Source organism: Echinococcus granulosus, assembly GCF_000524195.1.
Source record: "Echinococcus granulosus chromosome Unknown EG_S00029, whole genome shotgun sequence".
In the NCBI taxonomy this organism is placed as follows: domain Eukaryota; kingdom Metazoa; phylum Platyhelminthes; class Cestoda; order Cyclophyllidea; family Taeniidae; genus Echinococcus; species Echinococcus granulosus.
This window is the reverse complement of record NW_020170409.1, coordinates 532,694-558,467: the sequence shown is the minus strand read 5'-3', so window position 1 is coordinate 558,467 and position 25,774 is coordinate 532,694. Positions and strand designations below refer to the sequence as shown.

Sequence of the window (25,774 nt, the reverse complement as noted above, 5' to 3'; positions counted from 1 at the left end):
ATTGAATTCAACCATCCAAATACACACCATCCCTTCCGTGCCTTGCGTAATTTGCGGACACAGACCAAAATCACGATAAAGCAACTCGACTGTCTGAAAAACCCTCCTAGAACATAAAATTATTGTCAATACCACCTACCATGAGAAAGATTCCAGATCAGAAAATTACCGTGAACTTCATCTAACAAATCAAATGGGTTTCAAAGCACATGCAACACAAAGCTTACTAAGCTGCACAACCGCCGTTACCGGTCAACGACTAGCAGCTTCACCCATCCGAAAGGCATAAATTTAGGCTAAGACAGTTAAAAGAAGTTATTTTGGCTTTAAAAATAAAGCTCCACAGCATCCCATAAGCACACAAACCCCGCACATACAAATGAAATCGTATTCGTGTCAGAAAAAAAAGCCAGTGAGAGGAAGAGATGGAGAGCAAGAGCAGAAGGGCCCACTCCCGAGACGGTCACCTGCGAACACGATCACCCCCCAAGCAATGAACAAGGACCGTTTTCCTGCCGTAGGAGCAATCGGAGGCGCGGGTAGGCGAGCAAGGTAGGGGTGAAGAGTAAAATAAGCTACTACAACAAAGGTTTCGATGTGGCGGTGGTGGCAGCATCATCAGCAGTGGTTGCAGAGAATATGTACACGGTAGAGGTGGATAATGTGACAATGTGACTGGCGATCGGGGCGACGGAAAGGAAGGAAAGAGAGAAACCAAAGAGGGGGAACTGGCGCAGCCTCATGCGAGGTATTTGTACACTTTGCGGTCGGTTTCGGAGCGTGCGATGAACTCACGATCAATGAGAGCCTCGATGCGCTGCTTGATAGCCAGCGGGGTAGGGCGAAAGCGCGACTTGAGGTGCTCCATCACCTCGGCCAGCAACTGGTTGTGCTCCATGGTCTTGCGCATCTTCATCACCCGCACTATGGTCGCCTCGATCACATAGCGGCGGTTCTCGTCCACTCGCGTGCGCGTCTCTTGGCGCTCCGGTTCGCTCTCGCGCACCGACATGTTCTGCACCTGCAATGCGATGCAACTTGGGGCATAACAACTCCCCTTCATTCATTCATGATCTGGAAATTGTGTAGAGCTATCCACAGGTGCCAAAGCTTGAATGCGCTTGCTACCAGAATGTCAAATGAAAATTCAGCGTGGATACTTTTTGTCCTAATAAAGTTGTACTACTAAACAGTAAAAAACGTGACCGCCCTCATGCGGAGACCATCCTACATCAACTTTAGTTTCAAACCCAAACCTTTTAGGACAGTATTCAGTGTAATCGGTTATCAACCGTAGAAATTGTCACCGATCCCCAAGTACTATTGCTCAAGCTTCAGCTACAAGTTTCTGTTTGGTGGAAGGAAGGTTTTAGCGTAACACGCCAACAGTGTCGCTTTCAGGCCCTTCTCACTCTTTCAGCCGTCAATAGTAGGAGTAGACACAGGTACCTAGGCCTCTTTTACGCCTCCAGATGAAAACACAAGTGCTTGAGAAGACCACTTAGAACCATAAATTAACGCAGTTTACTGCTCTCCATCTGGGAAACCCCGTTCTGCCGAGGGCGAATTTTGTCGCGCTTGGCCAATTAAACGTTCAATATGTGGAGACCATCTTTGTGCACTTTTTTATTTTCAATGAAAAAATTGGATGAACGAGAAACGGCTTGATTGGGGTTTGTAACCTTTTACCGCTTTACAGGTTTCCGTTCTGACTTAAAAAAAAACAGAAAGAGCTTTACCAAAGAAATGTACACCTGCAACGCGGCACAGCACCATCTCGTATTCCACGCTCTCGAAATTTGTAGCCATTCCACTCCCAATTCTCTCCATGTGGCACCACTAATCTCCATTCCTACTAAGCTACAAGAGCTTACTTCTCAAGCGCTTTTTTCGAAAACGCTACAATCTCTTTTACTTCAATAGTAAAAAAACCCATCGATCATTACAAATTTCCAAGCATTGGCTGCTGTCTCTCGCTCGCTAATTACAAATTCCTATTTGTAACGGTAAAACTTTTGCATGGCAACCATGCATTCATGAGCGACCCTATTGTGTGCCTCATTTTGCTTCAGCAGAAGCCTGCAATTTTTTCCTCTTTCTTACATCATTAGAAATTATTTTGTTTGGTTCAGTAGAGCCTGAGTACTTACTTCAAGGACGTTTTCAGTGACGACTTGAACGCCTCAGCTTTTCCGAATCAACCTCAGCGATCTGTCCGTTTCTATACATCCATGGTAAACCCAAAGCTCTTTCTTACTCTTCGGTTGAAAATTATATCCTTTGAAACCCGAATTTTGTTATTGCCATCAATTCTTTGACATCACCGATCCCCTTGCTTTTACTGTCAAGCCAAAACTAGTGCCACTTGGTTATTCATTTACATTGTGGGAAAGTGAAGATAGCATCTCTTCAAAAAAATGCCCGCAAACAGACCCGCAATTGAAAAAGGTGGTCAGAACAAATAAGTAAACCAACGAGTATGTTTGCGAGCCTGAGAATGTGTGATTGAGAATAAAATACATCCTACATCCAATCCGTTGTAGGTTGTAGCTAAACACTTCCATCGTTAGAAAGAGGCCAGTAAATGTACTTAATCCTCTGAGAAAAAAAAATTGAAATAGACTATGCGAAGCCTCACTAAAAACCACGTTCTTATATGCCAAAGTAAGCATAACTGCCTTTTCAAGTAGTTTGGTTAAAGGTTTCCCCAATGAAAACACCAATATGGGAACTCGTTTTTTTTTTGCAATCCCACACCCGTAAGGAACAAACCACAATTAAAATAACGTAAAACCACCTATATCGTAGTACAGCTTCCCTCGGCGGACAACAAGTTAGATTTTTCTGTGTTGAACGTGGCAAGGTAGAAATCCTACTTTTCCTATATTCTCGTTTGTATTTTCACACTGGTGGCGCTTATCACTCATCCACACAGTACGCAATCGGTATGCAGGATAATACTACAATCGCAATCGCCACGACCTTGAATCGTCAGCAGTTAAGTTGCGTGACATTGAAGAGCTCAAAGTAAGATGAGGTACGATAAAGGGAAATGGCCCACCTTAATCTTGTAGTGACGTGAGAAAAACGAGTTATTGACAGAGAAGACATCAGTGGGCTCAATCTCCTTGCTCTTGGGCTCCTTGCAGAGGATGCGCTGGGTAGATTTACTCAGACACAGCGCCGTCAGATTGCGCATTAGGTCACGTTCAGGGATGCCCGACTCCGCAAGCAACTCCCCGAAGGTGTAGCGGCTGCGCTGATTGAAAAGCATCAGAATGACCATCTGGAAGGTGGACACCTGAAGGACGTACTTCCGGTTCGAGGAGGTCCTGCCGGTAACGACAGTGCCGGGGTTGTCAACAGGGTCAGGGACCCCAGGACTTCCCGGTAGCCCGCTGACAGCGCCACTCGAAGAGGACGAGGCGGAGAAGCGAAGCGAGGAGGAAGGGAGGGGGCTGGCTACAACCTCGAGCTGAGATGGAGTCTCCTCATTTGCGATCACAGGCCCATTAAAGACAGCTAGCAACTCCGCGTGGCCCAGGTTCGAGTGCAAACTGATCTTTCGGCCGGTGTGCTTGCTCAAGTAGAAGCTGAAAAAGGAAAAGCGATCACGAGAGAAAATTAGTCTTTTATGAACATTTGTAAAGAGCGTTCCTAAAAGCTGTGTGCCAGTGTAGCAACGCCCACGAATCAGAGACATCCCAGTACATACAGGGAATTCGTGTTTAATGGTTATACTGATAAATTTTGTAATGAAATGTCACTTTTATGGGTTCACATTGATGCGAAATTCGCGCACATTACTCCAACCACTTAAGGAGAGGCTTACGCTTTATTAAGGCATGTTTTCCTCTTTAAAATAATGTTATCTATCTACACTAGGGAAGAAAATGAAAAGCTCTCAAGACAAATGTCTGTCTGCAATATACCGGAATATGTTTTGCATTTGTTTGCATTTGGAATACCCGCCTTTTTGAGGGTGGAAATAAATTCAGTTACGGAAAATGTCACAATGAGTGTAATTGATCCAATTGTGACAAAAAAATTTACAGTCCTGACCCCAAAAGCAAGATATGATTGGTCGCGAATATGCGCACACTAGCATTTCCACATCAATAGCCAAAAGCATTTAGTTTACCTGCAACGAAAGGTTGCAAAGATTGCATAAAAGGACAATTTCGTGTCTAAGACAAGCCATTTCCAACAAAGGCGAGATTAATTTTGGGAATAATTGCGTTGTAGGTGCCCTGGAAAGTGGGTAAATTATTCCTCCTTTCATTGAGCGAAACAAGCAAGTGACGTCAGTGGTTCTAACGAATATCACAACGCACGCCAATACTTCCGTGTAAAATGGGACATTAAATTAGAACTGACATTGCTATAGTAAGTGATTCTTAAAACAATATACGCATGAACGTACCTTAGGGTATAGAAAGGTGCTCCATCATTAATTCAAATTTCGCTTAGTAAGCGTTGTAGGGAAAGAAGCCATTGGTAACCAAGACTACAGCTAATAGCAAGGCGTTTAAACTTATCTTTGCATGATAAGAATGTATTAGAATACGAGCAGGTAATGAAATAGGAGGGAGGATAAGAAATTCAAGATACTAACAATAAATAGTCGATAAGTTATGAAGAGCATTCACCTTTTACGTTTATTATCGACAGTGAACGAGGAAAAATAACAAAGTAATCTCACATAAAACAAAACCACGCTATCGAAGCACCCTGCATTCGTTAGAGAAGTCAAGCGCGACACTTCGACACTCGGTTGGTGTATACTCGACAATGCTGGTGACCACAAACACGTATCTAAAATGCGACAGTGCGTGCGGGTTCTATCGGGAAAAACTATCGACTCACAACTGATCGCAGTTCTTTTTTGGTTGAAGTAAGCCATCATCGGAATGTGTATTCAGAAGTGCTCATTTAACTAGAAACTCACTTCGAGTAGACACTGAAAGCATCGACGGCATCTGCGGGCAGCGATACTCGAGGACTTGTAGTTTGAGTCGGCCACAGACCAATAGTCAGCACACGCACATACAGATCCAAGTTGAGCGGTGAGTTTGCAGTGGTCAGAATAAACTCCTCCATCAGGGACTTAGAAACAGTCATATCCTTAAACATGCCCTCCAATTTGCTCGTGAAGAGGCCACCACACTCTGCCATAAGTTTGGCAATCATGCTCTTCTCCTGGTCGTCCGACTGGCATTTGCCCAGTAACAGACGTTTGGCCAAGTGTTGCTTGTAGTAACGCTCAAATATGTCCTTCTCCTGCAAATAGCGAAAAAGCACGGTACACTGATCGAAGATGACGTCTACATCATGATCACTCATGCCCTTGAAACCACGTCGCAACTTCTCGTCGATAAAGAGAGAGAGAAACTCAGCCGATTTGGGATTTCTGTTAATGAAAAACTCGAAGTCCCCATTCAGCTGGCTGCGGAAGATAGCTTGGCGATCAAGAGCGATCAGAATATCGTCACAGCGACTACGTAGCTGGAGTAGATCCTGAATGTACTGCAGTGGATTGCTACTGCCCGTATCACGAACAATGTTCTGCCCGCGTTCGCGGACAAAGGCGCTTATGCACTGACTCATGACCTTGGGACCCTCAGGTACGCGGGAGAGAACCTTATACATAGTCTTAATGTCATCATAACGTTCATTTGCCAGGAGGTAGGTGAGGCCAGAGTTCTCCATGTTTACGATGGTGTTGATGTGACGACTGATTAGCTCCTGTTCGAGCACTTTAACAAGCTTTGGACCTGTTGAGACGTCCAGGTAGTGGTGAACACGGGCAATCTCCTCCTCTATGCGTTGCTCCACTTTGGTGATGTAGAGGATCGCGGAGGGATTTTGAGCCAGAAAGGCGTCGCTTTCCGCCACGTAAAAGTCGCGAGTTTGTCGCAGGAAAGGTTGTTCAAAATCCTCCTGATAGACATCCAGAGAACCGACCCCGAGCTGAACGAGCATCTGGCAGGCATCACGAATCTGTGGTCGGGAAATTAACTCGCCTTGACGCTCCCGCTTCACCATATCAAGCAGCGTTTTCTGAAGATGCTCCTTTATCACACCATAGCGAACAACAAACTGACAGAACATCACCATACCCATTTTATAAACATTATCCACCTTTTTCTGTATTACGTAAATACGATCCATATAAAGTAGAATGTCACGAATCATTGGCATGGCCGTTTGATGGTCCTTCCAGCAGCTGTTCAGGAAGGAGAGAAACTTGTTGTTGAGATTCTCAACGACTGATTCGCGAATGCGTAGCATATGCTGCATTACAACCTGCTTAGTTCCGTTATAGAGTAGATCACCATGCTTTTGCAGGACAAGTGTGTATGCGTTCCGATACAGTTCCTCAAAACTTAATCCAGTGTTATTCATCTTTTGGATCTCCAGAATAGCCGCCCTTAACTTTTCCCAGGTCTGACTTATATGTTGCTCATTGAGAGAAACCGGAAAACTCTTGATGCGCATTTTCGTGTTACCATTACTGGTCATTTTTACGAAATGACAATAGATAGAGGAACTAAAATTAAATACACAACAGGTTAAAAAGAAGATCGGATAAGGGAATGAGTTTCGGCCAATTTATTGCGCCATCATTTTAACTTGAGATAAGTGCAATTAGTAAATACAAAGAAGTACTAAAGATGCAGCAAAGGAAACGAAACCCACAATCAGTAACTACCAATCGGTGCCAAACCAAAAGGGCCGCGAACTATAACAGACGATAGAGACCATTCAAACACAAAGGTTAAAATAGTTTTAATTAGTATTAAAATGCAGGTAACAGGCATACAGAGGGCAAACAAGGTATGGTTCACATCATGGCTACAACTGTAACCCGCCTTAGAAGTCATTTGTTTGTTGGATGCCGAGTGTAATTACCACGGCAAAAGGGCGATGTTGTTGTACTGGGCTTAACAGTTTCCAAATGCGCTGATGAATGCTTCCCGCAGGTTGCACTTTCGTTCTACAGCCTCGTCTCTAAGCCATGATGATATCCCGCCAGCTGTTCTGGAACAGCTGAGGAGAGGAGATGGCCCTTGTGTCATAAATAAAGAAAAAAGAAACGAACTTTGGCAAGAAGTTAGCCAGACATTAATATAAATAGGCCTAAGCGTCAAAATATTTCAAGGATTGCTCCAAATGCAACCAGAGCAGTTCCTTGAGCGTAGTAGGCGATATAGTAAGTTACCTTTCTAGCGCGCTGTGCTTTTTTTCCTTGACAACAAATTTGTTTTCAGTAAGCCCTGATGATTTGAGTACTCAAAATGCCCCTATTTTTGCAGTTGTTTTTCGAAAATCCCATGCCTACACTAAGATTCTAGTATCAATTAATGCTGATAGCCGTCCTATTTATTATCTAAGACCATATTTAATGAGGTATTGTGGAAGCAAAAACTTCCGAATTCGGCCAAACTCTCATATATTTTTGTCAATGTCAATGATTATCAACTGACTTTGTGTCCGTATTTTGGGCCACTGGTCACTAGGGCGTTCGGATATGGGTGTAACTATTTGGTAGAGGGCCATTAATACAACGATATGCCACAATCTATACTCATTCAAGGCATTGGAATTCACAAAAGTGACATTCTTGTGTTCTAGTTGGTCAATGCGGAAATCAAATTGGTCACCGTTTTTGGGATCTGGTACTGAGGGAGTATGCTGCCGTGAATAAAGTTAGCAACTCACACTTAGAGCTTAAAATTTTAGAAAGGTAGTTTAAACGAGTCGATGCAAACCTTCTTCTACTCACCGCTAACAAGAGGAGGTCCAGCAATTAAAGCTCGAGTAGACGTCTTTATTTGTTAACATCTTTTTCTTTCAGTCAGTACTAGTGGACATGGAAGAAGGTGTTGTAAAAAGCCTGCTTCGCAGTCAAATTGGGAGTCTTTTTGACGTTTCTTATCTTATCACAGACTTCCCCGGATCGGCAAATAACTGGTTTGATTCGAATTTCAGTCAACTACCTCTAGGGCCGTTGGCTATTATGAGCATGGACAAAAGCACAACGATGAAATTGTTGAAGCTGTTCGGCGCAGTGCCGAGCTATGTGACTGCCTTCAGTGCTTCTTTATCCTTCATTCGATGGGTGGTGGTACGGGATCTGGGTTGGGCAGTTACATAACCGGTCTGCTGGCAGATAATTTCCCAGAGGTTTACAAGTAGGTACATTTCTGTGCATTTCCATCGTTTTGCCTCAGAATCGTTACTGCCGTTTTCCCCTCCCTCAATGACGACGTTATCACATCTCCATATAACACAGCCTTAGCCATTGCCAAGCTAACCGAACTGGCAGACTGTGTTATTTCTGTTGAAAATGAAGCTCTTGCGAAGATTGTAAACAAAATTCATAAGGAGCTGGAAGTGAGTAAGGAAAAAAATGAAGTTGGAGTAGGGAGTGTGATCTGTGGTAAAGGTGGTGTCGTCGGTGGTAGGGCAAGGGCGTTCGATGAAATGAACAACATTGTTGCCAATATGCTTCTCAATCTTACCAGGTTGGTGCTGAAACTTCCAACGTGACATTTTCGTTATTTATAACATTGCTACGGTCAAAGGGGGCAAGTGAGGCTTATTTTTCAACTTCAATCTCTTGTTCAGCTACAGACGGTTTAACATGCCCTTATATGTATTCGAGTTATGTCCGTTAATCTTCTACCTTTAGCTCCGCAAGATTTCCAGGGACGATGAATGTTGACCTAAACGAAATAAGTATGAATTTGCTTCCCTTTCCTCGTCTTCACTATCTCATCGCAGCTCAAAGTCCATTTGCATCGTACAGAAGCATTTCAGCCCCGAGAAAGTATGCAAGATGTGTTCCTTTATTAACTGTGTCTACTTTTCCGAAAAGAAATAGCAAACATTGACGCCTGTTTGGATGTTGTTGTGCTCGTCTTCATATTTTATTTTCGACTTTACCTTCCCTGCATCATTAAATCTGAAAATTTGCAAGCGGTCTTCAAACATTACCGAGTTATTGTTATTTGTTTATGAATGTTTCCACTTTTTAAACGCATAAAGGTGGTTAATTGAAAATGTTAATTTTTGGGGGAGGTCTCACCGCCTTTTATTTTCAAAAAGAGAACGCTTTGGTGCAAATCTGCTCTACTAGAGTTTGACTTGCAATTGCCTCTTAAGCATCGACCAGATCTACCAGGATGTCTATTCCCGTGACTACCAGCTGATCTGCACCAATCCACGTGAGCACACTTTCTTGGCGACTTCACTCCTCCTCCGTGGCCACGGCTTCGCCTCCGACCTCCGTCGCAATATCGATCGGTAGGCGCTGCCTGCTCTCTCCTCTCTCAGACTACCTCTTTCCTCTTTTGACAGATTACAGGAGCGATTACGTTTTGTGGCATGGAACCGTGAGGGCTGGAAGGTGGGTCACTGCGCGGTACCGCCGGTAGGTCAGCAATCGGCGCTCCTTGCGCTCTCCAATTCCACTGCCATTGCTGTGCCATTCACCTCGGTGCTCAACCGTCTGCGCATACTGTTCCGCAAGAGGGCGCATCTCCACCACTACCTTGCCGTCACCGGCTTTGAGGCATCGTCTGCTCTCGAGAGCGCTGCTGAAAGCCTAAACAACCTTATTGGTGCCTACGAGTTCTTCAATGCCCCAAATTCCCTGGATGCATCAAGTTGTGGGAAGAACGGTGATGTGCCGACAATCAAAATTGCTGATTGATACTGATGGTGTCTGCATTTGTGTTCTTGTACATAATGCTAATTTTTAAATTAAGGCAATATGATACGATTGATATCAGTGAATAGTTTGTATTGTTATTTGATGGTTAAATGGGAAGTGGTTTTGTAAGTACTGATTACAGGACATTGTTAGATGCTTGTAATCCGCGGCTCAACGCGTTCGAAGTGGTGGCACACTTTAAACCTCGTCACAAACTCGCACTTTCATGTGATAGGAGCGTTCACCCCACTACGACTTCCAAATTGTCACTGATCGCCATTTCCTAGTTCAATTTCTTCGTTCCACCGAGTCAACACACTGACACACCCCGCCGACCACTTGTGTAGTATTTTCGACTGCTTTACCGATACTTTGGGGCCTCGATTCGAAAAATGGACGAATCCTCGACTTCCTATCGTCCCGCGCGGATCGCGCCAAAATAACTATTCAAACGATAACGTAAAAAGGAGACGAAATATCAAAAGTACGCTGGAACTGATTGTGTGGGTGTAAATAATAGAAGAGAATGCAATGGAGGCGTACAGGTTAGGCCAAACAAATACACAGGGGGAGGAGGCTTGACTACTGCTAGTGGTCTAACTTCCCGGAAGTGGGAGTAGACTGTCCCTCCTGCTCTTCATTGGCAGCAGAAATGGCAGCCTCAGTCTTGTCGAAGGCCTCCTGGGAGACGGGGTCTTCCACCTGTTCCACGGATTCCACTTCAGGAATGTAGAATTGGAGCATGTTTTGCACCCCGTGCTTCAGTGTAACTATAGAGCTGGGGCAGCTGGTGCAGGAACCCTGCATTTTCAGGTACACCACACCGTCTTTGAAGTCCTGCATCCACCCCGCGGGTGGGTAGGTGAAAAGAGAAAGACATTGGTCAGTCACTAGAATACTGCACATTCGTGCGAAAAATGCATAATTTCGTAGTTTTGGTTCTCTTCAGTGTGCCACACTAAAAGACTGTCAAAAATTTCGCCATTTTAGGTCAGTATGTGATTCGTCACAGCTTAGGATAGCTTAATTGGTTAAAGTAACATTGTTACTGCATTCATTTACGCCTCCTATTAATAATTAACATTAATATTAGCAGTTGTGGCTTTTATAAAGCACGTGGCGATAAAGGAGCGTATTTTGATTATCTTAACTACCAATCCCAATGCAAGGCAGGTACAGTTCCGACCGCATCAGCCATACCAAAAAAGCGTTTTTAGTCACATTTAGAAAGGTCTAAGGGTTCTACCATCGTTGTGCTGTAAAGATAATGTAATACTTTGTAGGTGTAGCGATAGAAGAACACCGATTTACTTGGTAAGCATGAGAAGGACAATATCAGATTGGCTTGGTCTTTTATAAGTACTAGTGCTATTTTCACGTGTGGGTCGTGTACTGACCTGAAAGTTTCTGTAGAAGTGAGGACGTGACTGCTAGTGATCAATCCGTTTAAAGACATCATCCGCCCTTTTCGCAGGCCGCAAACGCCCTCGTGGTAATACTTTAAAATTAGCTCTTTTTAAATCCGGTCAGAGAATTCCAAATTCCATCAGATAGTACTTTTATCTCAAAATGGTCAGTAGACCAGATAAGAGGGGTCTCAAAGAGGTGCTACTTATTCCGATTTGAGATTACTTACGATGAAAATGACATCACCACCGTCCTCCTGAACAGTTGGCCTGATGCGACTATCCAGGAGCTCCTTTATCATCGATACAGTTGAATCCTCGTTTTCATCCTCTTCGACATCTAAAAGAACGATGCATTTTTGTGTTAGAACAGCAAGATGTGTATTCTCTGAAGACGATAAAACAAAACATGGTCAAACGTATTTATACTAGCTAATAATTCTGTACTGGATAACTCTAAAGTGATTATAGACTTAATCGACAATCCAAGTGCACCCAGAACATTTGGTATAAATAAAGGAAACTACCCACAAAGACGCCAAAACCGAAGATTCATTGTCCAAGAATTGTTTGCAAAGGCAAAAATTTCGAGCCCGAAACGGAATATAAGCTTGTTAAATTTAAGTGCTTGTCTGTAATCTACCCATTTTGTCGTTTGGCCACTAGAAAACCAAGGTGTATGTATTTATAAGCATAACGAAAAGAATCCTGGCGACATGAAAGTAGGATTGCCATCCATCATCGTACGGAAATACTATATGCTCGAATAACGAAACGGAACGTTAGGTGGAAAATTTTGGTTCACCAAGTAAAACTGAAACCAGTCCAGCAGTGAAATTGTAAACATGGCAAATCCGGAAAAAGTTTGCAACATGTAATGCCACAGACTTTAAATGCATATATGCAGTGACGTTTGTATTTAGTTAACGAATTGTTCTAACGTGTTTAGGTAAAACGCCAAACGTTTTACCTGAAATCGGGATCATCACATATGACTGACATACTTCATATGAGAAATAAGTGACAGTTCAGACAGTTATTCCAATGGCTTTAAAAATAGGTTATGCGTATAACGACTAGATAACATAGGCATGTGAAAACAAGACGCTAAGAGGCAAACCTTCTTCATAAACATCGTTAACAACAGGAGTTCCTGCAGTGAAAAAGTCCATCAAACAAGCAAATACGTCGGGATTGATTACAACCCAGTCGGCATCAGTAGCTTTAGTAACGGTCACAAAATCGGGGCCAAGGAAAACACCCGCAACACCTGCGATTTGGAAGAGATTTCTAAAAGTAGGGAAAGAATGACATTGTGCAAATTACCTAGCCAAGGGGGAAATGACCGTGCTCTCTTTGGTTTGAAAATCCATGGTGCCAGTGCCCAGTACAGACGTGCCTGGAACAAATTTGCGACTGTTCGGGTTTGGTGTCTCACTCCATTGAATAAAGAGAGATCTCCATGCTTTGGTTAATTAGTAATAGAACACGGAGGAAGCATCCTCACCTTGACAGGTGGGTAGAGACCTTGAAATCCTAAAAAGATTCCTCGACAGATTGAACATGCCGGTTAATATGTACCAAAGGCTGGGTCAGGTAGTCGATAAGCTGATAACCTTGAGAGGAGAATTCGCTCACGAAATCTGGTGCAGGTCCTGATTCCAGAACTGAAAAAAAACAGAAGTGCCACGACTACCATGAACTAAATAATATTTATCTTAATTTTTTTGTTGAAGCGCATATTTTTTATTTTGATTGCAAAAACAAATGTCATAATTTCCTAATAATAGGAAACGAAGAGCTAAAATACCACGCTTACCCTACTAATGTACAAATAGGGACATAAACTGTCACACTTGTGATGTAAAAGTTTTTTGATTTTTTATCCACATATAAATCCTTAAATTTCGACTCCGTGTAAGAGCGTCCTATGCTCGGTAAATATCTTAAAATAATTTACTCCAGCCTCCAAGATAGCTCATAATTAAGTTACATGGAAATAATAATCGTAAAACTTACGCATCTTAGGTGAATTCACAAAATGCATGCGATGCTACCAATCTTCCTCCTCTATTGAATAGATTTAGATGAGCATAGAGTTATAAATGGTGCAGCCTAGGAAATTTTATGCATTTGTATCACTAGTCTTGATTTTAGTAGCCTGCTAATAGATTAGTCTCACTGAGGCTTTTTTTATTATAATTCTTAGATTATAGCTATCGATAATGGTCAATAAAAGATTGACAAAGACGCATGTAACTAGTTTTAACGATCTTCCTTCTTTGTGTTTCAAGTAAATAGGCAAAAGATGGATTGGTGGTTAACAGCACACTTTAGGCTGTTAGATGCCTCTGCATCCTATCATCCATTTTCACTTAAAGCATGCTCGAACAAGAAAACGAGGACTGCGAAAATGTCCAAGTTCTAGATCTTGAATATACTAAACTCAGGGTAGCTGTAGCTCCTCAAGACTTTCCTAAATTCGAGAAAAAGACCCTTATACTCTGGGAGACTATACATTTTCCACTTACAATAGGGGATGGAGCTACTGACACGCCCAAAAAGCTTGGCCACCGGGCTGAGGTAATGTGGTAAAGCCTCCTAAGTGGCCCTTTACCAAAACAGACAATTAGCGTACTACAGTAGCACCCAGCCTCCTAAAATTGACAAGATTCTCATCTTTAAGGGCTCCGCAAGAGAGTGCTAAATTCCGTATATGAAACAATTTTTCATCAGAACTCATAAAGTCGCGTCATACGAATGCAGGCGAGCGTAAATAGGGGGCTGCTGATTGCTAAATTAATTTCACTGGTTAGTTAACTCTGCAGCGATGTCGAAATAAAGGCGCTGCTCATTCTGTTGTCGTAGACACAAAGAGGACTTTTGGACAGCTGTCATAGCAGCCCAGTTTTTCTCCTCTGGGTGTGTGTGTATGTGTGACAAGCGCAGTGAAAAAAAGCCAAGCATAACATCCATTTAGCCTAAAGACAACGGTGTTCTCCTCTTCCCCCTCCTCCTTGTCCTCCTCCTCCTCCTCCTCCTCCTCCTTATCCAAAAAATGCTCAAATCTTCTTTTGTCTAATTCTAAATTCAGGCAATTCACTGCTTCTTAATGACTCTAATTGGGGCGTTACTCGGGACAGTTTTATAAATATGGTTAAATCGCCTTTACTGCTATTTCCTCGATGTGCTGGAGCAAATTTGTTTTTTTGTTTCACAATATCAAGCCCATAATGGGAGGAGCATAGACTTTTTTATTGCTCATAACCCACCCAATTAAGACTTTATGCAGAGGCTCAAAATGGTTGGGTGTAGACCGTATATCGGCGGATATGCGTATTACATCAGCTACCTGGGAACTAGAATTGTTAACGGAATACAAATTTTTTGTAGATGACATATTTACTTCCATTTGGTCAAATCGAGATAATCATTAAAATTGTCTGCTACTTCTGACGCCTTAGCCACCAACGACAGCATCTCCAAGGTTGGATCCCTTTGAATATTAGGCGATTTCTCATGCTGTTCCCAAACAGTGGCATCATTCTGAGACATTATCATCCCAAACAGCTTTCTATGTTTGAGAACCAATTATTGCAGATAGGGTGAGGTGAAGACATTTCGAAGCGTGGTTTGAGTGGAGTGCTTGATGTATAAAACCATCCATCAGTCGGATGTACAAGTAATACGGTTCTTCCCAGATGAAATATTCCCGCAGTACTGCTGCCCGTAATATTCTCTTCCCTGTGTCTCTTAAACTTAAACCTGCTCAGAGGTTTACCTGGAAGCATGACTACAACACCAAGTAGTGGTGTGAAGACTGTTACAAAGCCATAATCGCCACGACTTAAAACCATCCTATTGGAGAGAGGAGAAAGTTTTGGCGGCTTGATTGACAAAGCGAATACACCAACATACTTATTTTTTACTCTTACCAACTTGGTTCTTCCCGTAAATTCAATGGGTAGTATAACACTATAGGATTGGGAGAATCAGGCCGTGGCGTAGACCCAATCGTCAGACGCACGTCCTCTATTATGTAAAGGAAGCGATTCAAAAGCACCAGAGTTCAGGGGAGTCGCGTAATTCAAATGGCTCGCTTTCCAGGCGAAATGGTGCACCTATTAGACATCAACTTGAGATAATTTGTCTCCTTTGAAGATTGTGGAGGTCTTATTGACTTTAGGATCATTTGATTGAAAGGATCATGACTGCATCCATGTCGACCTCCACAATCACGCATTAATTTTTTGTTTTTATGCCCAAGGATAATGCGTTCGACAAACGAAACAAGCTTGATGGGAGGCAATTTTAGAAAATGAGCTTTTAAAATCTCAAAGTAGGAAGTGTTTCGTAAGTCTTGGGATTGAAAGTGTAGCGCGTCGTCACCCGAGATATAATTCACAGCTGACATCCAAAAATTAGTTTCATTTTTCCCAAGGAGGAAGAAAGGGCGGTTAAGGCTTGAGAATCCTGTCGTCCAACAACGGGAGTCCAGCGGTCCTCTCCACTGGCCCAGATGCAAGCATCTTGTCATTTAAACCCTTCTCAGGATGATGCGTGGGTGCGTGTGTGTATGAGGTGACGGCCTGATGCCAAGTAAAATGACAGTCTAAAGGAGGGGCCGGAAGTGGGATAATAATTAATTCAACCCTTCACATCTTTAAGCGGAGTGCAATCAGAGCTGGTGCGAGGGGCCATGGTTCTTTGTTGGAAGTGGGATATCTTCACACTATGCAAGTAATCAGCACTTTTTGGAAAAAATAACACCCTTTATGATTGTGGCCGGTCCTTAAAACAGTTGAGATTCCTATTTACACGACCACTGCATGAGGTAGACGCATCTTTACTAGAGTAAGCAGATATGGCGTTAGCATGAACATGTTTCGATGATGCGTTATGTTTATAATTTCATATCCGCTCAGCTCCCTTATTTTCTGCTGTCAGAAATGTATTACTTTCATGTAAATCAGATAAGTGGCAAAAATTAGATCACTTTGTTGACACGTCAGAACCACATAATCATCATTATTATTGTTTAGGTCCCGCGGGTCTGTTATTATTTACTAAAACAAATGCCTCATTCGGTCATAGAAATCGCGATTTAACAAGTCGCAGAGATTGTCACCAACTAACTGACTGAATGATTGACTAACTGGCTGTCTAAATGACTGACTGAATGACATCTTGAAAACAGGCCTACCAAAAGGCGGAAAGATTTGTGGATGACATAATTTTAAAAGTCTGGCGTTGTCCCCTTCCTCACCCCTCCCCACCCCCTCCACACCACAACGAGGCAGAGGTAGGGCTCTTGATTGACAATCGGGACCACCCCACTCGCTGAGGATAGATTGATGGGTGAATGGATAGTTGACACGTTAGATTGACAGGTTGCAATTCTAGTATGGAGGTTGAATTATCCACCAATTTAAATGTCCAAACGCGTTTGGTTTATATACTCACTACAACGCCTCAGACACGGAGGGATTGAAGTGACTTATTTTAATTCATGCCTCAGTGATTCTACAGTAAATGCAGCGTAATAAAAAGTCATTTGTTTAAATTGTCTACTTCGATAAATGGACTTTTCAGGCTCCACTGGTTTCTACCAGCTCCTCGGTGATATGACGATCTGTTCATGTTACTTCGGCACAAGCTCTCCACCACTTCTCTACATTAGCAGAGGGGGTGAACACTTGAGCTGGTTAAAAGGCCGAAGGGGTATTTTGCTAATATGATGCAAGTTGTTGTTCAATTTCCCAAAAAGTGAAAAAAAAACTTAAATAAATCTTCGTAGACCTGGACCGTTCTACCACTCTTTCCTTGTTTTAAACTCAACCGGTCTGCTTTTGCAACTATCTATCGCAAACAGATGTTGTCAGGTTTAAATCAGAACGTCAAGCATACATCAAGGGTCTACCAAATGAACCACTTATGGGGAAACATAAATCGACAGATGGTGTAATCAGTGAAGGGCAAAGTATACGATGAAGCGTCACGATGGTTCATCCCATTGACACTCCTTTTGTTACCGTGCCTTCGGCAAACTGGCACATTGGTATGGTTGAATTTAAAAGCCTGGCAAATTAAAAATTTTCATTTAGAAAGATAAAGAAAAAGAAGGCACGTAGACGGTGATTTGTAGCACTAGTTGTATTTCACAATTTGCATTTACCTTGCAATTTCACTTCTTGATGAAAACTTGGTTTGTTTCATTTTACCAATTGATGTCTAACATCCACCGCTGACGTCACGTATGTGTGACATGGGTTCTCTATCGATATGCGATACCTGTGGTCTTAACGAACCTTCTTATTGACCTGATGACAGTCAAATTATTTTGGCTTTTGACGTGAGGGAAAGAACCGGTGGGTCGAGACTTGGGTAGCTAATGCATCAGGATACTGACTTGAGTCTAGATCACGTGGTTAGTGTGTAAGATTCCTCTAAACCAATTCGCTTGGTATTTAGAATCGCTCTTTGGAGCTATTGACAATTTTCAGACTGATTTGTGCTAGATATTAAAGAATGTTTGTGCTCTCATCATCGGTTTCTCTGGCTGCATAATCCACAATATTGAATGACTCCGGATTACCGATTCCCTTTTAGAATCACTTCGCCACGTACGAATGGGACTCCGTTTTGGCGTAAAAGGAGAAACAGGCAGTGAGGGGCAACACCTTTTCGTCTTCCTTCAGAGGAGGCCATGCACTAACAAGGGTAATTTATCTTACTCTCAGTTTGTGTGTGTGTGTGTGCTAAAGAAGCTCTCGCCCTCAATGGACAGTGATTGATTGTGCAAACCTCCTTCGCCTCCTTCATCACCATCACCATCAGCAGTAGAAGTAACCGTGTTTTTTTCAGGCAAATACCTTTTGTGTGTGTGCCCTCGTAGTACGCAGGCGACAGCACAGCAGCTATGCCTTCACAATTGCCGTTGGTTCATCTCCTCCTGGGCCACCCTCCAGCCGTTTATTAAAAATGATTTGGAATTGATGGAGGTCATGCAAAGAAATTTATCACAAGGAACGCTAATTCGCCCATTTAAATACGATGAGTGTTTCATTGGACTTACTTTCTAAAGCAAAAATTGACTTTAAATCATTTATTTAATATTCGTGGCAATGGGATGGATCTCATCCGTATTCTACGAAATTAGCAAAGAAGTAGTAAGTTTTTGCCGCAGTAGGCAGGGCTATTTTGCCTTTTTTTGCCTTTCAAAACGTGTTTTTATCACTTGAAGACTTTAATTTACCCCTGGTGACATTAGAAGCAGTTGTCCAATCATTACTGCCTCATCGTATTAGACTGGTGCGGATTAACACCAAAACTCCTACTTCTACTGGTCTTTTTTTTCGGCCACCTCATTCTCCTCACTTGAATAAGCCCAGTTAATCCTCTACTTTTCAGGTAGACGTCGCCTGACCTGCCTAATCGTGTACTAAGACAAGTTTTGGAATATTCATTCATTGTTCTCCTTGTTTGTGGAGGTGGAAAACTCATTCACTCAGTGTTCACTTGCCTCAAGTGCACCTCAAGGGGCAAGCTAGTCCCTCCATCGTTGTGCTATTTCAGGTCCCTTGGACACAAAACTTTTGAACGTGTGCCACCTACTAATCTCCATCCTTTTATCTCATTTGCTCATGAAAAGTGAGTTTTTACAATACCACCACCTCTCGCCGAATGTGCAATTCTTGCTTTCCACCTCATCGAAGCTGTAAATTCTTGGGTAATGTTAAACAAAAAATGTTCAATTACTTTTACATCCTTCGGGGCTGCATTATGGAGGATAGACAAATCCAATCTTTAAGGCACTCCTGGTACCTTTCAAATCCATGCTGAATCTTCAGAAATGATTCCATAATTAGCAGCTCTTATCCATCTGTTCCTCCAAGCAGACGTGTTGCAATTCTACTTTGCTCCTCAAAATCACTCCCATGCAACTGAATATAGATACCCCATCAAAGTTATCCAACCTGCATTTTTAAATTCTGGTTGCTCCAAGTCATGCTCACTGTTCTTTGCAACCCCTCCACTTGGGTTGCTGCGCGAATTGAGAGGGTTTACATGGATCCCATTGGTTACGCCATTTTCATTTTAACTCACATGCAAAGATGCTGACAGATGGTACTGCGCTGACACAAAAGTAGGTCTAAATGATTTGGTTGCCTACAAGGACTTCAGCATCCGTGTAAAAAAAAGAAGAAGTTTCACATAATTTTGAATTGGGTCTGCGAAGTCTTTGGCAGATTTTGTCTCTCCGTGGTCTTTACTTCATCAGAGCGGGGGATTTTGAGGTAAAGAAGAACAAGGATGGGTTTTAAGCACTTTCTAGTTTTTTGGCTGACTTCAATGCCGCGTTTTTGGGCTTAAATTGATGGTCTTGGTTAATGTCTATTAACATTCAACTCGACCTGCAAGACCACGGAAGTAGCTAGCCCAGTTGACCTTTCATTTGCCGTGAGAACTAACCACAAGAGGCACTCTTTTTTCCTTATCCTGAAGGGATTTTAGTCTCTCCACTGAGTACTTTAAGCGTAGTCGTGGTTTGTAAAATTCAATGTCTGCATTGCCCTTCCATATGAGTTTATTCAATCGCCTCAGCAACAATCTTGTCTGTCGCCCTGGAGATTTCGAATGATTGTTCGAGAATGTCAAAAAGTGTCATCTCTCTAGTATGTGGCCTGCAATTGAGTTCCTACCTTCCGTCAAAAATAAACTGGAAGATTTATCATCCCAACTAGCACACAAGCACAGCGTCGGTGCGTTCTTTGTTCTCCTCACTCCATCTCATAGCATCGCACCTCACTGCGTGCTTTTTGCTGACTTGGTTGAAAGAGCTAACACCAGGAAAGAACACTTTTTAGCTAATCATCTGTCATATATAGCCAGGCATATTATGTCTCCCTCCTCAGATCATCACTGTCAACATAGTCATGGCGAGGTGAGGGTAAATGACGGAAGAGAAGGCGCAGTCATGGGGCACGGGGCACATGTTAGTGATGTTAAAAAACACCCCCATGTGCACAGTACCTGTGATAGGCAGTAGTGGGTGACAGGTGGTATTTAATGTGCTTCATTTAATCACTGCATAGGCGGTAGTAGTGTAACTGCACCTGCCACTTTAGTGAAAAAACAGGATGATTGTAAGCAGGGTCTTAAGGAAGCTTTTTGTACTCATCTTGGTGGCACCTGAGTTACCTCCTCGAATAAGTTTTGGGGCATAGTAGTCGGAAAACTGCTTCATTTTACAAGTAAAAGAGTTTAAAACTTTTAGTACATTTCCATGGTACCACTTTGGAGGCCCCGGAATCATCTATCCAATTAACATCAATATTGCCCAAGTAGATGTTAGCAGAATTGGAGATTCCCGACGGTTACTTTATTCCTGCAATGAACCGATCTGCAATTATAGTCAAAGCTTACCAAGAACGACGTTCCTTCTTCTTTAACTTGATGGGACGTTCATTGGTATCTAACACCTAGCTATAGTCTCTTTGCGAAGGTTATGTGTCGATTTCTACTTGTTTTGGATGATATACTTAATGGAATATGCGGGAAAAGTACAGTAGCCAAATTATCAGACAAGTCATCAAAGACAAACTTCGACCGATAAAAGTAAGAGAATTGAACAAATTTTAATATATTGTGTTTTAAACCTTAGTAGGATCTCTGAGAGCGATCGAGTTCTACCTGATTATTTGGTAGGATGCTTCGCCAAGCCTTGTATAGGATGTATAATCTATAGAAAGGAGGGCTCATCAAATCATGGCTCAAGGCCTGTGATGCCAAAATAACCTTAAACAACCACAGCAGAGCCAAAAATATAACACCAGCTTAGATCTGGAGCTGCGCTAGGTCCATTTCATCCGCCGTGTTTTATGAAAAATACATTAATATCATTAGGCCTTGCCCATACGTGGCTATTATTTAAGTAATGAAAACGTAACCTTTTCAGTAAACGCATAGTTCTAAAACGCAGCACAAACTTTGGTAAATAAGGGTACAAAGATTCAGCATCCTAGTTGTTGTATCGTTTGGCAGTCCCTTTTAAGTTGTATGAAAACTCAACGTTCAGGAAACAAATATAAAACATTTAGATTAAAGAACTATTAGTAAAACCAATTGCTTTTTATAAACGCCGTTTCATTTTCCCAATCTTTCGCCTCCCACTTAAATCTGGCTTGCTTGAGCAAACTAATTTCAAGGACATGTCAGAGTTAAAGCAACTCTAAGAACGTTTATATGGCACGGAGGAGCAGTATGATGCAATTCTGCCATTGGCTTCGTGGTTTCAAAAAGATGGCTTTCTGCGGAAATCGGTGGCAGATGGGAATCTCTCGATAGATAAAAAACACTTGGAATTTATGATTTGAATAAAACGTCGATCATCATCCCAACGCTGTAGAGTGCAACTTTCGCAAAATTTTTTTTTACAATAAAATGTAATTTTCTTATCACCAAAGTCTTTATACAAATTATAACGTGCATATTCCCTCTTAACTTTGAAATTAGGAAAAAAAGCAGAGATATTGTAATAAATAGCATAATTCATTATTCTCAAGAAAAAATTGTGCTAAATTAGGTACAAATTACTTTAAATGCAGCAGCTAATAATATGTATTTACATTTGTTGACACCTTTACAGACGTCACAAATATGTGACGCGGGTTCTTTATGAATTTATGTTGACTGCAGAAAAGCAAAAATACGTTCCATTGCATGATAATCGTATCCTCTTCTGGTTTTTGGAAGACATTGTTGTTTTAGGACAACGAAGCTTTTAGGCTTTGATGGTTGATGCACTTCTGGACTCACGTAACAAAAATGTGCAGAATGGGTCATTTGATAAAACTATATTCCAACTCTTATGAATTGAGTAGATAACACTGTCAAAAGTGCGTCTACTTTCACGTTACACAACAAAGTGTCGCAGACGCCTAATCACGGAGACTCCATAGGAAAAATGCAGTCTCTCAGTAATTTCTCGGATTAAAATCAAGGAAAACGAATAAACAGATTTAGTGATTAAAACTTGTTGCATTAAAAATCCTCTACCAATATTACAGCAAAGTGAGCTCGATTGCTTATCCATTTAACGCACAATTCGTACTTTTTCAAATGCTTTCAAGATATTCTCTTCAAGTAATAGTTAACAGTGACAATGCAGTTACCGATGTTCCATGAAGAAAGGCCGTGAAATTATTTCTACATCCAAGAATGATAAGCAGAACTCAATCAGCAGAACCGTTGCTGAGTGCGGTACATCAAGTTGACAGTCTCGTCATTATCTCATTGCCAACAAAGGCGCAGCGAGAAAGGCATGTGAAACTACGAAAGAGAAAAGGCGGATAATTGACGCATTCAAGCCGCTGGCAGGTATGCCTACTAAATCATGCATTCTTTTTTTCTACTACGCAAAAGGCTGGCGAATTCTCAGAATGTATAATTGGCCTTAGCCTTCTTCTGATCCGGAGCTGTTAAGCAGTCAATAAAACGTTTCTTGGTATTGTCAGTAGTAACGCGCCGCGTATCTTAGCCGAATTAATGTTTTCCATGGGAGAGCTGAAATTTCATGCGTAAAATTTACTCGATGGCATATCACGCTATGAGCCTGAGAGTCCATGTCGCGTATTGGATTGGGTGTGTTTTTGAGACTGAACAAAATAAATTTCGGGGCGCTTAAAGGAGGTAGGAATAAAAGCCAAATTTGGTGGCGATGTTCAGCTAGTGATGGAGATTTGAAGTAATTTTGCCTTTTAAAGGATGATTATCTGTGACAGGCAGGTAAATGCCACGTCTAGCCTATTACAAGTGCCAATAGTGAGTGCACGTCTTTCATGGGTCAGTCCAGACACGCTAAACATGATGGCAGACAAGTGGTAGGGTGTATGTGTGTGTGCATGTAACAGCTTTTGGTCATGAGCCAAATTCCATGTTAGAGAAAAAGAGAAAACACCCAGAGACTCACTAATGCTCACTTGAATAGAATGCTTTAGGAGTTTCAACGACGGCTGGGTGGATTCACAACCCTAAGCATTTTATTCAACAGGTAAATCGCCTGCTTGCGTGCGTGGTGTTCATAAACCTTGACCCCGGATGTCCTGGCTGGACTCAGTTGCCCTTCGCATTTATGAGGATCAAAACTTAGGGAGGCATGCTTCAGATACAGTGAGCACTATTATTCATCCAAGTAAGGATTAAACTGTGCGTGGGAATTCAACACCCTCCCACGACCACTCAGACCAATTCCTTCTCCTCCTCCTTCCCCGATATGAGCTCGTTTATACAAAAACATTTCCCACCTAACAAACCATTATAATTGTGCGTTTTTCCCCACCGTTGTCACCGCTGACTGACCAAAGGAGAAGATGGAGAGGAGCAAACGTATCTGTTTGCCCGCCTCCTTAAATAATGTACGTGCGTTCCTCCACTACTCATTAGACACACTGTCCTTCGCCCCACTACTTCCTAACCAGTCCACCAACTAGCTGGACTCACAACCGCCTTGTATACTGGTTCTTCTCAATGGGAGGCCGTGGCTGCAGCTTCACACTTCAGCAGTCGCCTTTACAAATTTCACAAACTGAAAGTTTGTTGGCTTCGCTTACTTAGCCCCACCCCCTCCATCCCGACACTACTAGAAGAAAACTATCCCATCAGGGAAAACGAGCTTAATGCAAAATTATGCATTTTCTCAATGGCAGTACTGCAAATGCCGCACATGCTAGTATAATGTGTGAATTTGCTCCCTCTTCCGTCAGGACATCATGACCAGCACAGTCATCTATTTCCAAATGTCTCACTCCGACGGCATGGTTTTCACAGAAAAAAAAAACACTTTTCAAGGCGTATCCACCGCACTTACTTTTCCGCATGTTCTTCTGCTACATTCAAACCTGAACTGATTCGGTTATGCAAATTTACCACTGCGGCCTAGGAAGCAATTGAATACATACAAAAACCACACGGTCCTTTTTAGCTGCTTTATGGCCTCCATACTAGATTGTTACAACGTATTGCGACACAGACCAGGCTGAGCGACAAGCTCTGTTGGTGAGATGCTTGGAGGGTGCCTGGTTTCTGCGTCAAGGCGCGCCAGCAGAGGTAGGAGAGAGCGCCTTCACTTTCGATGCTGCGCTATGAGGGCAGTAGATGGAAGAGATGTTGACGGAGCCCTGTTACCATTACGACTACCGCCATGTAGGAAAAGTCGTCCATCACTGTCATCGGTTTTCCCATTAGCCCTGATAATTGATAGACTGTTAGTATCCGCACAATCGTCCCTCCGGAACCCTTTCATGGTTTGAGAGTTGTCATTATCACCGAAAAATTAAAATCTCCACCCTTTTTCACAGATTACTAAACCGCGATTGTTATGTTGCTAAAAAGGCTGCTTCAATTCCATTATCTTCTTATTGTTTGCATTTTTTGTTGAACTATTTTGTAGTATAAGTACAGGTTTGCCAAGCTTAAAATAAATTGTATGAGTAGCATGATTATCTGCTGCTGCATGCATTTAAACGTTTGAAATCTACGCCTAAGAGTAAAAAGGATTTTCAAAAAAGTAAGTGTAGTGCCTCGAAATTTTCCTGAAGCCAAAAGAGGTCATGATGTTTGGGAAGGAAATGCCTTGTCGACCTTTAAGTTCCCGAGGAGCAGAAAATAAGATTTAAACAACCTTCCGCACTGCCTACCACAAAGTAGTCGGCTCTGTAAGGAAACACACCCACTAGCCAGCCGCGTCAGTCTTCGAAATTGCGCGCATCTGAGAAGACATCCAGTTGCTAGGTTACTGATCCCTCTTGGCAGTTCCACTGGATCTAGAGCTTCAGCCTATCTGAGAAATGGATTCGGAGACTGAAGTATGTGCTTACCATCACGTGTGTCCAACGCTAGTCATAAGAACGCGGACCCAAGAACAGTCATTGAATGCGAAACAGAGTTTATAATGATTTAGAGGGGATAAGGTCTCACTTCCATTCAAACCTGTCAATTTGGTCCCACTTTATTACACCCCAGCCACATAAACATCTGGGTTCTATCCAGCCAGTGGAGAGGTGGAGGAAGAGGTGCCGCGTGTTTACTTGATTGTCATCTTTATATGGGTATGGTAGACAACTCCTTAACGAAGTTGTCCAATTGGCTTATGGTCAGGACTAGTGTCACTTCAGTTGTTAGTAGCCTTCCTGCAGAACAAGGGGCTGCGGTAGTTGCCGAGGCAAGACGTCATTTTTAACCCTTCCATTCCCCCAACCCCCATGTATCCCCGTCTTCCATCACATTAAGGTTTGACATTTAGTAGTAGAATTCGGAGTAGTTGTCCTATAGAATCAAGTTTACTTTTTGCTGCCACCAATGTATTCCTCCAAGCCCTCCCTAAACACGAAGGAAGGCATAACAAACGGGCAGAATATGTATTACAGACGTACAGATGGACTAGGGGGCCACTAGCATGGCCCTTGGACCATGCCGTCCAGCCGAAGTACGAAAGTGTGGTTAAACAAATGAGGGAATTAAGATCATAAGACAATTTTGTCGTCTTCACCCCTTCACGCTCAGGTGGGACTTCCAAGGATCCCTTTTTCCACCCTCGGAAACTTCAAATCACTCATTATCTGAGAAGACGAAGCAGTTAACAAAGCACCGT

General features: G+C 42.4%; 4 protein-coding genes across 4 annotated transcripts; 1 reads left to right on the top strand and 3 right to left on the bottom strand. All coding sequences in view use genetic code 11, as the record gives it.

Moving 5' to 3' along the window:
* Window positions 1-739: 739 nt before the first annotated feature.
* On the bottom strand, window positions 740-6,522 carry EGR_04583 (Cullin-3; the record flags this gene model as incomplete). The annotated part of the gene is made up of 3 exons (XM_024493832.1): window positions 740-1,021; window positions 3,062-3,593; window positions 4,949-6,522. 3 exons carry the CDS (start codon window positions 6,520-6,522, stop codon window positions 740-742), a joined length of 2,388 nt encoding a protein of 795 aa, XP_024351760.1.
* Window positions 6,523-7,173: 651 nt separating this feature from the next.
* On the top strand, window positions 7,174-9,718 carry EGR_04582 (Tubulin epsilon chain; the record flags this gene model as incomplete). Its single annotated transcript, XM_024493831.1, has 8 exons — window positions 7,174-7,213; window positions 7,636-7,709; window positions 7,859-7,974; window positions 8,007-8,195; window positions 8,235-8,528; window positions 8,696-8,833; window positions 9,169-9,309; window positions 9,364-9,718. The coding sequence occupies 8 exons, from the start codon at window positions 7,174-7,176 to the stop codon at window positions 9,716-9,718; spliced, it is 1,347 nt and encodes a 448-aa protein (XP_024351759.1).
* Window positions 9,719-10,306: 588 nt separating this feature from the next.
* On the bottom strand, window positions 10,307-12,497 carry EGR_04581 (NFU1 iron-sulfur cluster scaffold; the record flags this gene model as incomplete). The annotated part of the gene is made up of 4 exons (XM_024493830.1): window positions 10,307-10,555; window positions 11,355-11,464; window positions 12,245-12,414; window positions 12,451-12,497. The coding sequence occupies 4 exons, from the start codon at window positions 12,495-12,497 to the stop codon at window positions 10,307-10,309; spliced, it is 576 nt and encodes a 191-aa protein (XP_024351758.1).
* A 9,894-nt stretch (window positions 12,498-22,391) lies between these two features.
* EGR_04580 (hypothetical protein) lies at window positions 22,392-24,366 on the bottom strand (the record flags this gene model as incomplete). The annotated part of the gene is made up of 4 exons (XM_024493829.1): window positions 22,392-22,455; window positions 23,993-24,060; window positions 24,157-24,264; window positions 24,310-24,366. The coding sequence occupies 4 exons, from the start codon at window positions 24,364-24,366 to the stop codon at window positions 22,392-22,394; spliced, it is 297 nt and encodes a 98-aa protein (XP_024351757.1).
* Between the last annotated feature and the right edge of the window lie 1,408 nt (window positions 24,367-25,774).